Source organism: Urocampus carinirostris, chromosome 16, assembly GCF_059441175.1.
Source record: "Urocampus carinirostris isolate Australia breed hairy pipefish chromosome 16, RoL_Ucar_1.0, whole genome shotgun sequence".
NCBI lineage: Eukaryota > Metazoa > Chordata > Actinopteri > Syngnathiformes > Syngnathidae > Urocampus > Urocampus carinirostris.
Genome location: NC_142364.1, coordinates 2,338,358 through 2,351,265, shown reverse-complemented (window position 1 = coordinate 2,351,265; position 12,908 = coordinate 2,338,358). Strand labels below are relative to the sequence as shown.

Below are 12,908 nucleotides of genomic sequence, written 5' to 3'. Positions count from 1 at the left end.
GCTGGCAAGCCGTTGAGGGTGTCCCCCTGCCACTGCCCGAAGATAGCTGGGATGAGCTCCAGCACCCCCGCGACCCTACTGAGGATAAGCCGTGCAGATCATGGAGGTCTTAGACATGACATTTAGCATTTTTCCACTGGAAATGTAACTGAGAATAACTAGAAAGAAGTAGCTCTACTTACAAACTGGATTGGTTCTGGGAATAGCTTTGGAACCTGAAAACTAAGTAGAGGCGCATTTTGTGTGTAAATGCGCTCATCCGTTCCAAGCCCCATAAAAGTATATTTTTTGAATAAATCATAAAACACGAAACAAATGCAATTCGATTATCACAACAAAAAAATAACAAGAGGCACATCAAGTAAGAACCAAAAGATAAAAAGAAACAGTAGATATATTTGTTTACCTTTGAACTGGCCTTTGTTTACTGGTCTTCAGCAGTGTTTTTTGCCTGGCGTTTCTTGAAAAACTGATCCAACGACGTCCGCTGTTGCCGGTTTTAGAGTAATCTGTGGGGAATGCGCCGGGCAGACGTCATAAGCATCGATAGCCCGACCTGTCCGCACTTTTTCAGCGTGAATCCTTTCCGGGAATTCCGAAACTTTGTGGAATTTTCCCAAAATGTATTTAAATTGAGCTGATGGGAGGATGGCTGCTTCTTTCTCCCTGCACAACGTTGTGTGTTTTCATACCTTTCTATTATCTCTTGCTTTGATTCCATGACCAGAAAAACTCTCGTCTTCTTTTTTCCTTGTCCACTTTTCTGCACTTTTCTTTGGTGGGGTCCATTGGGAATCGTAGCTCTTCCCTGCGGTAGCATACTGTAGACCGTTTACGGAGCGGGAAGGGGACACGAAAAGCATGCCATGTAGAACTCTGGGAACGCAGACTACACTTTATTTTTGACTTTGTATCCCGAAAGGCCTTTGTAACCAGAGGCAATATTTTCTCGTTCACTGTAAACTGAAACTTTTGTATCTAGAGACCTTTGCGTTGCTGCAAAATAATCATCATAAGTACCAATTTATCATCTAAATCAAATTGCAGGACAATAATAAAGATATACATTTTTTGTCTAGTTTGATTTTTGTTTGTTTTTTATTCAAGTCAAGTCAAGTCATTTTTATTTGTATAGCCCTAAATCACGAAGAGTCTCAAAGGGCTTCACAGATTGTTACACTATATTACACAAACTATTTTCAACCGACAAGAGGAGTAGGTTATTCGTATGCAATGGAGTAGAAGTGAGTTTTAAGTTTAGATTTAAACATTTCCACTGAGGTTGCAGATCGAATCTCAGGGGGAAGAGCATTCCACAGCACCGGTGCCCGGATGGAGAACGCTCTCGAACCAGCAGAAGACTTCTTTGCTCTCGGGATCATCAGAAGACCAGCACTCTCAGATCGTAGGCTTCGGACCGGGACATAGTGGCAGATCAGATCTGAAAGATAAGAGGGAGCAAGTCCATGTCTGATTTTGTACAATACTAAGAGAACTTTGAAGTCACATCTTTGGCTAACTGGGAGCCAATGCAGGTTAGCCATAATCGGTGTTATGTGATCGTACTTTTTTGTCCTAGTTAAAAGCCTCGCTGCGGCATTTTGTACTAGCTGAAGAGACTTGATTCTGGACTTCGGGAGACCGGAGAGTAGTGCATTGCAGTAATCGAGACGGGAGGTAACAAATGCATGAATTATTGTTTCCGCATCAGACTGAGACAGTATTGAACGGATTTTAGCAATGTTGCGAAGATGGAAGAAGGCAGTTCTAGTAATTTGCTTTACATGCATCTCAAAGGATAGATCAGGGTCAAATATGACACCTAAATTTTTAACTGAGTCACTCTGTGTGATGTGACATTTGTCAATGTTCACAGCAGTTTTTGCGAATAAGTCCCGGCATTTAGAAGGACCAATGACTAACATTTCGGTCTTTTCAGAGTTAAGACGCAAGAAATTGAGTGACATCCACTCTTTTATCTCAGTGAGACAGGCCTCCAAATTTCCACAGTTTAGTGTGGAAGATTCCTCCAACGGAAGATATAGTTGAGTGTCGTCTGCGTAGCAGTGGAAGCTGATATTGTACTTGCGAATAATATCACCTAATGGAAGCATGTAAATGTTGAAAAGTAGGGGGCCGAGCACTGAACCCTGCGGAACACCGCAGGTAACATTAAAGGGCTCAGATGTCGTTTCACCATATTTAACACAGTGCGTCCTATCTGAGAGGTAGGATTTGAACCACGAGAGGACGGCTCCTGAGAGACCAATCCATTTTTCCAACCGTTCTAGTAGGATATTGTGGCGCACTGTGTCAAAAGCAGCACTAAGATCCAGTAGCAGCAAAAGTGATGAAGCGCCAGAATCCATTGACATTAGGAGATCATTTGTTACCTTGATCAGAGCTGTCTCAGTAGAATGGTTAGCCCTGAATCCAGATTGCATGGATTCAAAAAGGTTATTCTCCGATATGAAAGCATTCAGCTGCTGTGCCACTACTCTTTCGAGTACTTTAGAGAGGAAAGGTAGGTTTGACACAGGTCTGTAATTACTTAATATTTCTGGATCAAGGTTGGGTCGTTTCAGTGTGGGTTTAATAACGGCGGACTTAAAAGCTGCTGGAACTATACCTGAGGAGAGTGATGTATTTATAATATTTAGAACTGAAGGCCCAAGGACGCTAAAAAGACTTTTAATAAGTGAACCTGGGAGAGGGTCGAACTGGCAAGTTGTCGGTTTGGCCGCATTCACCACTTGTTTGAGATCATCAAGTGACAGTTCACTAAACCCGGCCATTTTCCCAGGGCAGCCACCCTGTCGTGCATCTGTAAATTTCAGTCCTTTAATACGTGTGGTACTAACAATATCTTTTGCAATTTCTTCCTGTATGCATTGAATCTTCTTAGTGAAGAAGACCATTAAGTCCTGAGCAGAGTGTGTCGAACTGTCTGCGATAGCCTGTTGCCTTGTAAGCGATGCTACAGTGTCAAAAAGGGCTTTGGGGTTGTTCTTTTGAGACGCAATCACCTTCGAAAGGTAGGCCGATTTTGCAGAGGCAAGGGCCGCTTTATACTTTAACAAGCTGTCACACCAGGTTTGATGGAAAACCTCAAGATTGGTAGCGCGCCATTTTCTCTCCCATTTCCTGCATTCTTTTTTAAGGGCTCTAGTTTCATCAGTAAACCAAGGTGTGCGTCTTTTAGGACGTGATTTTAGTTTTATGGGCGCTATTGAATCCAGCACACTAGTCAGGGTGGTATTGAACTCATTCATGAGTGAGTCAATCGAGCCATTGTATTTAGGAAAGGACGCAACTGCTCCAGGAAGGAGTTCAAAGAGCTCAGAAACTGTGCCAGTGCTTATATTGCGTCCGCTAAATCCCTCAGCTTTATTAAGTCTACATTTAGTTAGCACCTCAAATGTCACTAAATAATGATCAGAGATAACAGTAGTACACGGTAGAACCATAATGTTTGAGGTTAAAACTCCTCGAGTCAGAATCAAGTCTAGCGTGTTCCCATTTTTATGGGTTGGCAAGTCAACCAGTTGAGTAAAACCAAGTGCATCAATTAGAGAACTAAACGCAATAGTAAGTGAACTGTGTGGGGAGTTCATATGAATGTTAAAGTCTCCCATAATTATAATTTTGTCTGCATAGGTTACTAGTTCAGACAAAAGTTCAGCAAATTCGTCTAAGAAAGTTGTGTATGGCCCAGGTGCACGATAGATAGTTATTACATCAATTGACAATTGAGGGGACCGCATCACAAGAGCCTCAAACGTTTTGTAATTATTAGTAATTATGAGAGGTACGTGGATTAAATTTGAGCGATTTTTCAGAGATTAGCGCAACACCACCACCCCTTTTCAGCGTGCGTGCTATATGACTACTCTCGTAGTCTGGGGGAGAGGCATAATTTAGCGCTAAGTGCTCATCCGGGCGTAACCACGTTTCACAAAGACCCATACACGTTTCTGTTTTCTTTCTTTACGGGGCCGCCGCCGTCGTTTATTAAGAGGAATAGCTGTCCACAAGGATGCCGGGTCTCTTTGAAGTTCGCTCGGTATATCATGGGCGGTATAAAAAGTGCCCGAAAAATCGAAATTTAGACGCCCACCCAACCGAATAAGTTCGTCCCTACTGTAAGTGTTTTTGGCCACACATGTGTCCAAAAGTGAAAGCAAAAAAGACAAGAGAACGGCAATAAATAGAAGATTAGCTGGAGAGCTAGCCGCAAGCATGTATCCATGCGCAGCCGCCATCTTGCAGATTCCTTTTTTTTTTTTTTAAATCAACCATTCTTGCGAACGATAATTCAAGTTCCACCATCGATTTAGGTTCATAATCCGTCCGGGAAGGTTTATAAAAACGATTGACAGTACAAAGGCTGAAGAAAAGCAGCTCTAGAGCATGACGCTGCCACCACCATGTTTGACAGTGGGGATTGTGTTTTCATGTTGCTCTTACGCCATTACTTTTGCAAAGCGCCGTAAATACCAATTTATCGTAGAAAATAAATTGCATTCGAACAATATCAATGTCCATTTCTTTTCATCAAGAATTCCTCGCAACGCTAATCCGCAATCTCGTTTCGTATTTTGGAGATGAGCTCTGCCGGCGGACTCTGCTGCGCGCTAATCTAAAATAAAGAGAGATGGAAAAAAATGAAAGTCAGATTAGATCTGAATGACTTTAACATGGAAATAAGAAAAGTCTGAACAGGCCTGCGTTCCCGTCTTCCTCCTTCTCCCTCCTTCGCTTCTTCTCAGCTTCCAGCATTTCAAAGAAGTCTCGTTCGACCCGGGCCGACATCCGCTCGGGCGTCTCGTCTCCCGGGCTCTCGTCTCGGTTCGTCTCGTCTTCTCGGCTCTGTCCCGAACGGCTTCTTTCCTTCAGCCTCAGCTCCTTCTGCCGAGCTTCCAGGAGCTTCTCGCGCTTGGTCTCGCGCTCTAACATCTGCATAGGACACACAGTTCGTTGACCTTTTTTTTCACCGTTTCCTTCTCTAGCTATGCACGTTAGACGAATATGCTAGTACACGATTCAGGTGTTTGTCAACTTTACTTTTCTTCCCACTGTTTCCTTTTTTGGCCACTCACATAAGCCAAATATGGAAGTACATAATTCAGGCAATTGGCACTTGTCATCTTTGACTTTTTTCCCCACTGTTACCTTCTCTAGCCACTCATGTTAGCCAAATATGGAAGTACATAAGTCAGGCATTTGGCGCTTTTTTCTACCTTTTCTTTCTTTGGCCATCCATGTTAGCCAAACATTGAAGTTCTGTATGTGCTTAAGGCGTCCGTCACTTGTCACGTCTGACTTTTTTCACACCGTTACCTTCTCAAGCCACTCACGTTAGACAAATACGGAAGGACGCGATTCGAGCATCTGGCTCTTGCCATCTTTGACTGGTTTCTATTTTTTTCCTTCTCTGGTCACTCATGTTAAAAAATAAGGAAAATCATGATCAGGCATCATACTTGTTAATGTCAATATTATTTCCCCTGTTTCCTTCTCTAGCCACGCATCTTGGCCAAATACAGAAGTACGTGATTCAAGCTTCTGGCTTTTGTCATCTTCGACGGGTTTCTATTTTTTCCTTCTCTAGTCACTCATGTTAAAAAATAAGGAAAATCTTGAGTCGGGGATCTCGCACATGTTAATTTTTTCCCCTGTTTCCTTCTCTAGCCACGCATCTTGGCCAAATACAGAAGTACGTGATTCAAGCATCTGGCTTTTGTCATCTTCGACCGGTTTCTATTTTTTCCTTCTCTAGTCAGTCATGTTAAAAAATAAGGAAAATCTTGAGTCAGGGATCTCGCACATGTTATTTTTTTCCCCTGTTTCCTTCTCTAGCCACGCATCTTGGCCAAAAGAACGTGATTCAGGCATGTGGCGCTTGTCATCTTTTACATGTTTCTCTAGTTTTCTTTTAAAGTCTCCCATTTTCACCAAAAATGGAAGCAGACTTTCAAATTTTGCTAAGTGGTGTCTGTTTTTGTAGCGCGTCTTCCTCCGTTCTGTGCCCAAACCACCTCGAGTGTTGAAGGTACTTCCCTAGCTTTTTCCAAATTCACATTTGACGAAGGCGATATTTAAGAAGGAGGTGACCTCGGCCATGAGGCTCTTGTCGTTCTTCTGGAGGACGGAGAGTCCCGAGCAGATCTCCAAGACGGCGACGGCGCCCCCCTGTGAGCCGCAAGCCAGCGAGCGGCCGCTCTCGTGCAGACGGAGACTGAACAGGGCTTCTTCGCAAACCTCCGCAAAGAAAAGACAAAACGATTGAAGGAGATGGACGGAGAAGACGGGAGAAAGAGGTTTTACCTTCAGGCTCAGCGTGGGTTCCTTGTGCTTAAACAAGAGGTCCCAGACGTCCAGCACGCCGTCCGTCTTCACCGTGAAAAAGACGGAAGGTCGGACGGGACTCCAGCTGGCGTCCGTCAGCCGGGACATCTGGTACCTCGGACAAACAAAGACCGCCGCTTAAACGTGGACGATGGTGGAAAACTCAAAAACACATGAATATATGTCCCGTGTCCCATATCAGGTGTGGTTTGCCCGCCAGCATAAAGGAGAACCGTACGGAGAGTCATCAACACACCCCGAAAAATCATCGGATGCTCTCCGTTTAGTCTGGCGGACATTGCCGTCTTTTATGCTGGAGGAATCTTACAGAGTCATCAACACAGCCCAGATAGTCATCAAGTGCTCTGGAAGAATTTTATGGTCCAGGACGAGCTGGAGAGACAAAGTCTCTCAGCTAAAAACCCGTCAGACAAGATGCTAACGCACGATCGTTTTACTAATGGTCGAGAGTTTCTCATGAACTTCCTGTGTTATCGCCTGTCCCTTTTTGAAGGCGGTGCCCTAAGACAACGCAGGCCTCCTGTTTTAGATTTAAAGTTTCCGAGGACAGGGTGGTGGAACCGGTTGAAAACGGATGGAGACCCTGTGTGGAGTGGTCATGAAATATTTGCTATGGTTTTCTGAAAATGTTCATAGCAGAGACCATAATGACCCAAATGGTGAAATCTTTCTGGATCTTAAACAGCTCTAGGATAACAGATCCTCCTAGAACTGATAAATCTGATTTAATTGAGTCCAGTCCGCCACAGAAGAAATCAATCAATGACCTACTGGGTCCACATGATAGACGACTCCTTGATGTCCTCGGACCAAATCTGAGCCCTCCAGTCTCCCACCGTGAGAAAGTTTTTGGGGAAGAAGGGGTTCCTCTGCAGGGCGTAGACGGGTCCGTGGTGGCAGTCGTAGGTGCACACGATTTTCTCAGCCGGAGTCTTGGCCTTCCTGTTGCAGGACAGGACCACGCCCTGTTCGGTCCCCACCATGAACTTGGTCGGCTGAAATCGCACAAAATAAAATATTCGGACCGGAAGATTTTCGCCCGTTCTTTACCAGCGGAATCAGAACTCACCATGGTGGCTTCAAACTCCAGAGAGATGGCCCCCAAAGCCCTGTCCATGTTCCCTTCCCTGCCCAGGTCCAGTATCAACTGCTCTGTCGGTTCGCTGAGCCGGCGGACATCCCACCACAGAATCTGGTAGAAATCATACCGTTCCGTCTGGCCTACTGGATGCATCCAACCCAGATTTAGACTTTAATTTGAACCTGTCCATCAGTGGACGCAGAGAAGGCCTCCGTCCCTGTCTTGGACTGCAACCAAATCGTTTTGTAGACAGGATCCCTATGGCTCTGCTCCAGGGAGGAAACATCCGTGGGCAGTCCCCCTTTGCGGGTGTCCCAGAATACTAAAACAAGCAAAGACATGAGATCTCCACCGGTCCATATCTTGGTCAGATTTGGAGAACATCCTGATTTAAATGTGCAAAAATGGAAGTTGCCGCAGAACTTTTCTCACAAACGTTGAATACCAGGACCTGGAGATTGGACGTGAACCCACCTATCTGTCCGTTGTAGCTCCCGCCCACCAGCGTGTGCGAGTCTTTTGGGTTGTAGTCCAAACAGACCAGCGGAGATGCCGGCTTCAGCGTCAACTCGGGTTTGTTGGGATTCTCTGCAAAACACGCAAATAACCTTCTTTATCGTACAGACTTAAGGTCTCTTTTCATTTGCGTCGTTGGGATTAACCCAAACTCCGTGACCGATTTGATATACTTTTTGTGTTAGGTCATCGGGCATACCGGCTCGAAGGGTGCAATGGAATTCTATTTTGTTTCTAGAAATGACGCTGATGTCCACGCAACATCGTCTTTCAGGAAAAACGCCATCCCCTGGTCAACCATCATCATGGTTTATATATGTTATCGCTCGTCCCTTTTAGTGGGCCGTGCCCCGAGACGATGTAAGCCACCTCCCCTCTTTTGGCAGTGAGGTGAAGGTTCTCTCGGGAATCAACTTTTCCTGTTCCTTTGGAGAGGTCAAGGCCTCTTGGACACTCATCTTCCCTGGTTCTGCAGAGAGGCGAAGGTCCCTCGCCCACCAAAGTTTCCTGTTGCGGCGGCAAGGCCAAGGTCCTTTGGACACTCACGTTCCGTCTTTCGGCAGTGAGGCGAAGGTCCTTCGGCTAAACACGTTCCCTGTTCTGGAAAGTCTCTCAGGAATCAACGTTCCCTGTTCTGTGGCGAGGTCAGGGTCTCTCTCGAGTTCCCTGTTTCGGCAGCTAGGCATAGGTCCCCGAACCCTAACCCTGTACCAGCAGGGAGGTCAGGCGAGTTCTCTTGGACACTCTCGTTCCCTGTTCCGGTCGTGGAGCAATGGTCCCTCTGCCACCCATATTCACTGTTTCGGTGGCGCGGCGACAGTCCCTCGGCCATTCACGTTACCTGTTCTAGCAACGAAGCAAAGGGCCCTAGGCCAGCCATGTTGCATGTTCAGGTAAGGGTTCTGCCCTGTCAAGTTTTTTTTTTTTTGTTTCCCGTTTCTGTTTTGTGCATTTCTGTTAGCTGTTTTGACACCAACGGTTTGTTTTGGTTTGTTCGGTCATGGGTTTTGTTATTAAATGTCGTTTTTAAGCCCGCCCGCATGTGTTTCTTAATCCCTGCCCTGAGGTCCACCCCCTAAATGTGACAAAAACATCACATTTTTGGGGGGGTTCTTTGTGCAAAACAATCAAATGAAACAGAGTAGAAGATTCTAGTCTTTTGCTTCTGTACGTACCGATATCCCAGATATAAGCATCCGGGCTCATGTCTGCCGAGGCTTTCTGGAAGTCCAGACAAGAGTAAGCGGCAGCTAATTTCCTTCCCCCGTCCGGGTTCCAGGACAGGCAGGTGACGGTTCGCTTCACCCGGTTGGGATCTCTGTTGAAACAATCCAGAACTGAAAGACGGACCTGGAAAAAAATCCAGCAAGCGCTTTGTCAGGTACCTGAAGACGTTGACGGTCTTAGCAGACGGCGCTTCCCGAATTTCGTCTCGGAGGTCTTCGTCCTCGAAATACTTCTGGTAGATGTCAACGGCGGTGTTCTGCCTGACGAAGTGCCCCAGGACCTGGACCCCACCCGAAGTTTTACTTTAGAGAGCGCGCCACGGAAAGGGGTCCGCCCCACTTACGCTTCCGAGTTGCGCGATGCTGTTGGAGTAGCTTTCGTCCTTCTCCACTTTCTTGCGGAAACGGATGGTTTGCTCCAGTTCTTGCGGGTTGACGTCTTTGGGCCACCCCCCTTCCACGTGGTTCATTCCTCGGCTTTCCGATTCGAACCTTTCCGTGTTGACCTGGTGAGAAAAACGTGGACTAATCATTGGAATATGCTGAGGTATTCTATGTGTAGTAGCCATTTGAATCTCTATTTTAGACTACAGCACACCACGAGAGGCGGAATGATCCATTTTAACCAGCCCTAACCTTCATTTTACCAGTACTGTTACTTAGAAAACCTAGCCATGTTTTTAAAATTCTTACTTTTGATTCAAAACCCGAATAGTTTTCTTTGAAAGCCCTTTCGAAAGCCTCGTGTTGCTCGAAAGCCCATCTTTGAAGAAACCCTAGCCATGCCTTGATGACATTAACTTCCATGAAAACCCTACTTTGATACCCCATAAATGTTCCGAGTTCAAATATTTTGTGTTTTAGCAATACGAATCCACATTTTAGAGCAAGCCACTGGAGGCGAAATGATGTGTTTTACTCTACCCTAACCTCTAATCGCTACTTTAAGTCATGACCAGGTTTTAAAACCTTACTCGGAGATCCTAGTTTTGCTTTCAAACCCCATTTCGAACCCCTCACCATGCTTTCAATCCCATACTTCAATTCTACCCCAATCCTACCTTCTTGCAGCTACTTTGAAAGACAGCCATGTTTTAAAACCCGACTTGGAAACACAATAAATGTGGAGTTGCGGAAGCAGCTTGTATTGTTTGTTTTTGTGAGCTTAAAAACTTTTGTCTTGACGCCAACGTGTCCCAAAACATGTTTAGAATACGAGAAAAATAAATTCGAAATTAAAAGCGTGCGCCGTTTGAACGTGCCTGGTGCTCGGACAGGTTCCCGGAAGACTGCAGGCCCCGAACGCTGCGGCTCGTGGGGCCAAACTCGAGGGCCAGTTGGGGATCGGGGGCCACGTCCGCCAGCAGCTCCGCGGCGCGGTCGGAGAACAAACATTGGCGGCCGAAATCTGCGCGAGATTTCGTGTATTCGTGGACGATTTCCATCTCTGAAACTCCACCGAGAAAAAAAACAGAACGCGAATGGCGGTGCGGTCTCCTAGCAACCCTGGAGTGAGGTGTCATTCGCGAACGGAAAGACTACGTGAGCCGGCTCCCCGAAGGGAACAGGAGTCGCTTCCGTTTGCGAGTCCCTTTCTCCTCTCGTGATTGGTCAATACTGTGTACCTGTTATTGGGGATTCTCTATTCTTGATTTTAACACGAGTCGAGTATACAAAAGGTTCAATCGTTTTGCATTTTATCCTTTTTGTACGTCTGTAAATATTTGAACGGAAATCTGTATTTTTAAGGAATTCGATGTTCCGCAATGAGCTTATTTTTGAATGTAAATTTTATCTTGAAAAGGATCTTTTGAATTTACATTTTGTTGTACTTTTCAGCAATTCTGTGCCAAGTGAATGGTTGTGAACAATCTAACAGTTTAAATGAGTTCAAAGTTTATTGTCGGGTGAAAATGAAATGCTATTATATTTTAGCAGCGTCAGATTTTCTTTGAGTTCGTTCAAAAAAAGGTTGGTTTTGCTCTGTTGACGCTATGTCAGCGTGTGTCGGCCATATTTCTGCAAGAACATATTCGAGACAAGGAAGCAAAAGCAAACCAAATAATAGCACGCAGGGGAAAACGTCCTACCGTAATACCACGAGTAAGAGCGCTGTTAATAAATGGGCACATGTGAACAGCCACATTTAGAAAGAACCCTGCTTGGGAACTTAAACCGTGCCTGCAAACCCTACTTCGAACTCCTAGCATATATATAAAATCCTTCAGGGAAACTATAGTTCGGCTTATAAACTCTGGTGGCTGTTTTAGACCCTTGTTTGGACCCTTAGCACGTTTCAAAGCCTACTTTGAAACCCTTGCCAGCCCGTCACCTCCACGGAAAGAGATTTTATTTTGAAAATAACATACGGAAGTAGAAACGAGTTCTTAATGTTATATCCTTGCAGTATAAGAGCCTACTTTCAAATCGATTGTCTCATAAAAAAAACATCGTTTTATGTTCTTTTCGGGTGTTTTTTTTAATTGAGTGATGTTTTTCGAACGATACCCGAAAGAAAAAGGAAATGCGAAACAAGAAGATGTGCACTCGAATGAAGAGGTTTTCCAGGCGTGCATCTTGTCCTTTGTCGCCCTCCACGGGTCACAAATAGAATGCACCCTTTTGCAAGTGGAAGAGTAACAGTTTTTCGACAAACTCTTGACGTCGAAAAGGAATGATTTTTTTTAAAAATCTCTCCTTGTTTTAATAAAGTGCTGCATGGAGTACATTTCGGGTGAAGAAAAGCGCGTTGCAGTTACTAAAGAATGTGAGGGTTTGAGATGGCCCGGAGCCTTCGGATTGTGGATTGCGTCTGGGTCCAGTCCCGACACGTCTGTATCGCTTTCTCAAATCGGTAAACGTGATCGTTTTCCTCTTAGGTGGCTGTCGAGGATCACAACGATTCAGTATTGAAATGATCTTAGGCTCGGAGAACACCTGAATTTTGACATTTCATTTGTATTTGCTATCCATTTCGATTGAATTCTCACTTTCAATAATACAGGTTTATGAGACTCTGGCAGCTCAGTAGAATCTTCCTATATACGGTGTTAGGAACTATATATATTAAAATGTATCGTTTACCAAATTGTTCGAATGAGTTATTTGACTCCATTAACCAAACATAACCTTCATTCACCTAACAACGCATGCTCCTTTCTTTTCGGGAAAATATGGGCAAGAGTCCGGCATTTCCACACGGGGGCAGATTTAATGAACTGAGTGAATTCCATCGAATTAGCCAAATTGTTTTCGCTCTTCGTCGAGCCTCTCTCTCTCGATTGTCCCTCTCGTTCTCCCTCCATCCTCGATCTTCCCACGTCTTCTCACAAGCTGGCGTACTGACTCCTCCCATGGGCGCGCCAGGTGCCAGCTACACCTCCTCCTTGCCGAAGGGCGTCGCGATGTCTCAAAAACTCATATCAGCAGAACTTCTCCAAGCAATGTCTGCCTTCCTGTGTCAGAGGCTCCTCTTGCGTCAGCCCTTGTCCCAGTTCCTGTTTTCTGTAGAAATCATTCTCCACTAGGTTATATTGTCCTCACCCCACAGCTCAGCCAGTGAATATCTTTTGCATCTAAATGTAATTTCCCAAGAGTGTTTTGTCTTTCCGTTTCAGATGGAGAATATCGGCAGCCGCCAAAGCAAAATCCATTCTGGGTCGGTCTCTCCGCCTAATGTCGTCACCCAAAGAAAGCCAAAAACCCAAACCTGCACG

General features: G+C 45.2%; 1 protein-coding gene across 1 annotated transcript; it reads right to left on the bottom strand.

Annotated features, from left to right (window-relative positions):
- Positions 1-4,284: 4,284 nt before the first annotated feature.
- Positions 4,285-11,300, bottom strand: dnai2b (dynein, axonemal, intermediate chain 2b). The gene is made up of 13 exons (XM_088355821.1): positions 11,283-11,300; positions 10,455-10,645; positions 9,537-9,698; positions 9,352-9,473; positions 9,142-9,284; positions 7,925-8,038; positions 7,633-7,772; positions 7,439-7,561; positions 7,141-7,364; positions 6,328-6,463; positions 6,115-6,261; positions 4,725-4,956; positions 4,285-4,639 (listed from the first exon to the last, which is right to left on the bottom strand). The coding sequence occupies exons 2-13, from the start codon at positions 10,635-10,637 to the stop codon at positions 4,635-4,637; spliced, it is 1,731 nt and encodes a 576-aa protein (XP_088211947.1). The 5' UTR covers positions 10,638-10,645; positions 11,283-11,300; the 3' UTR covers positions 4,285-4,634.
- Between the last annotated feature and the right edge of the window lie 1,608 nt (positions 11,301-12,908).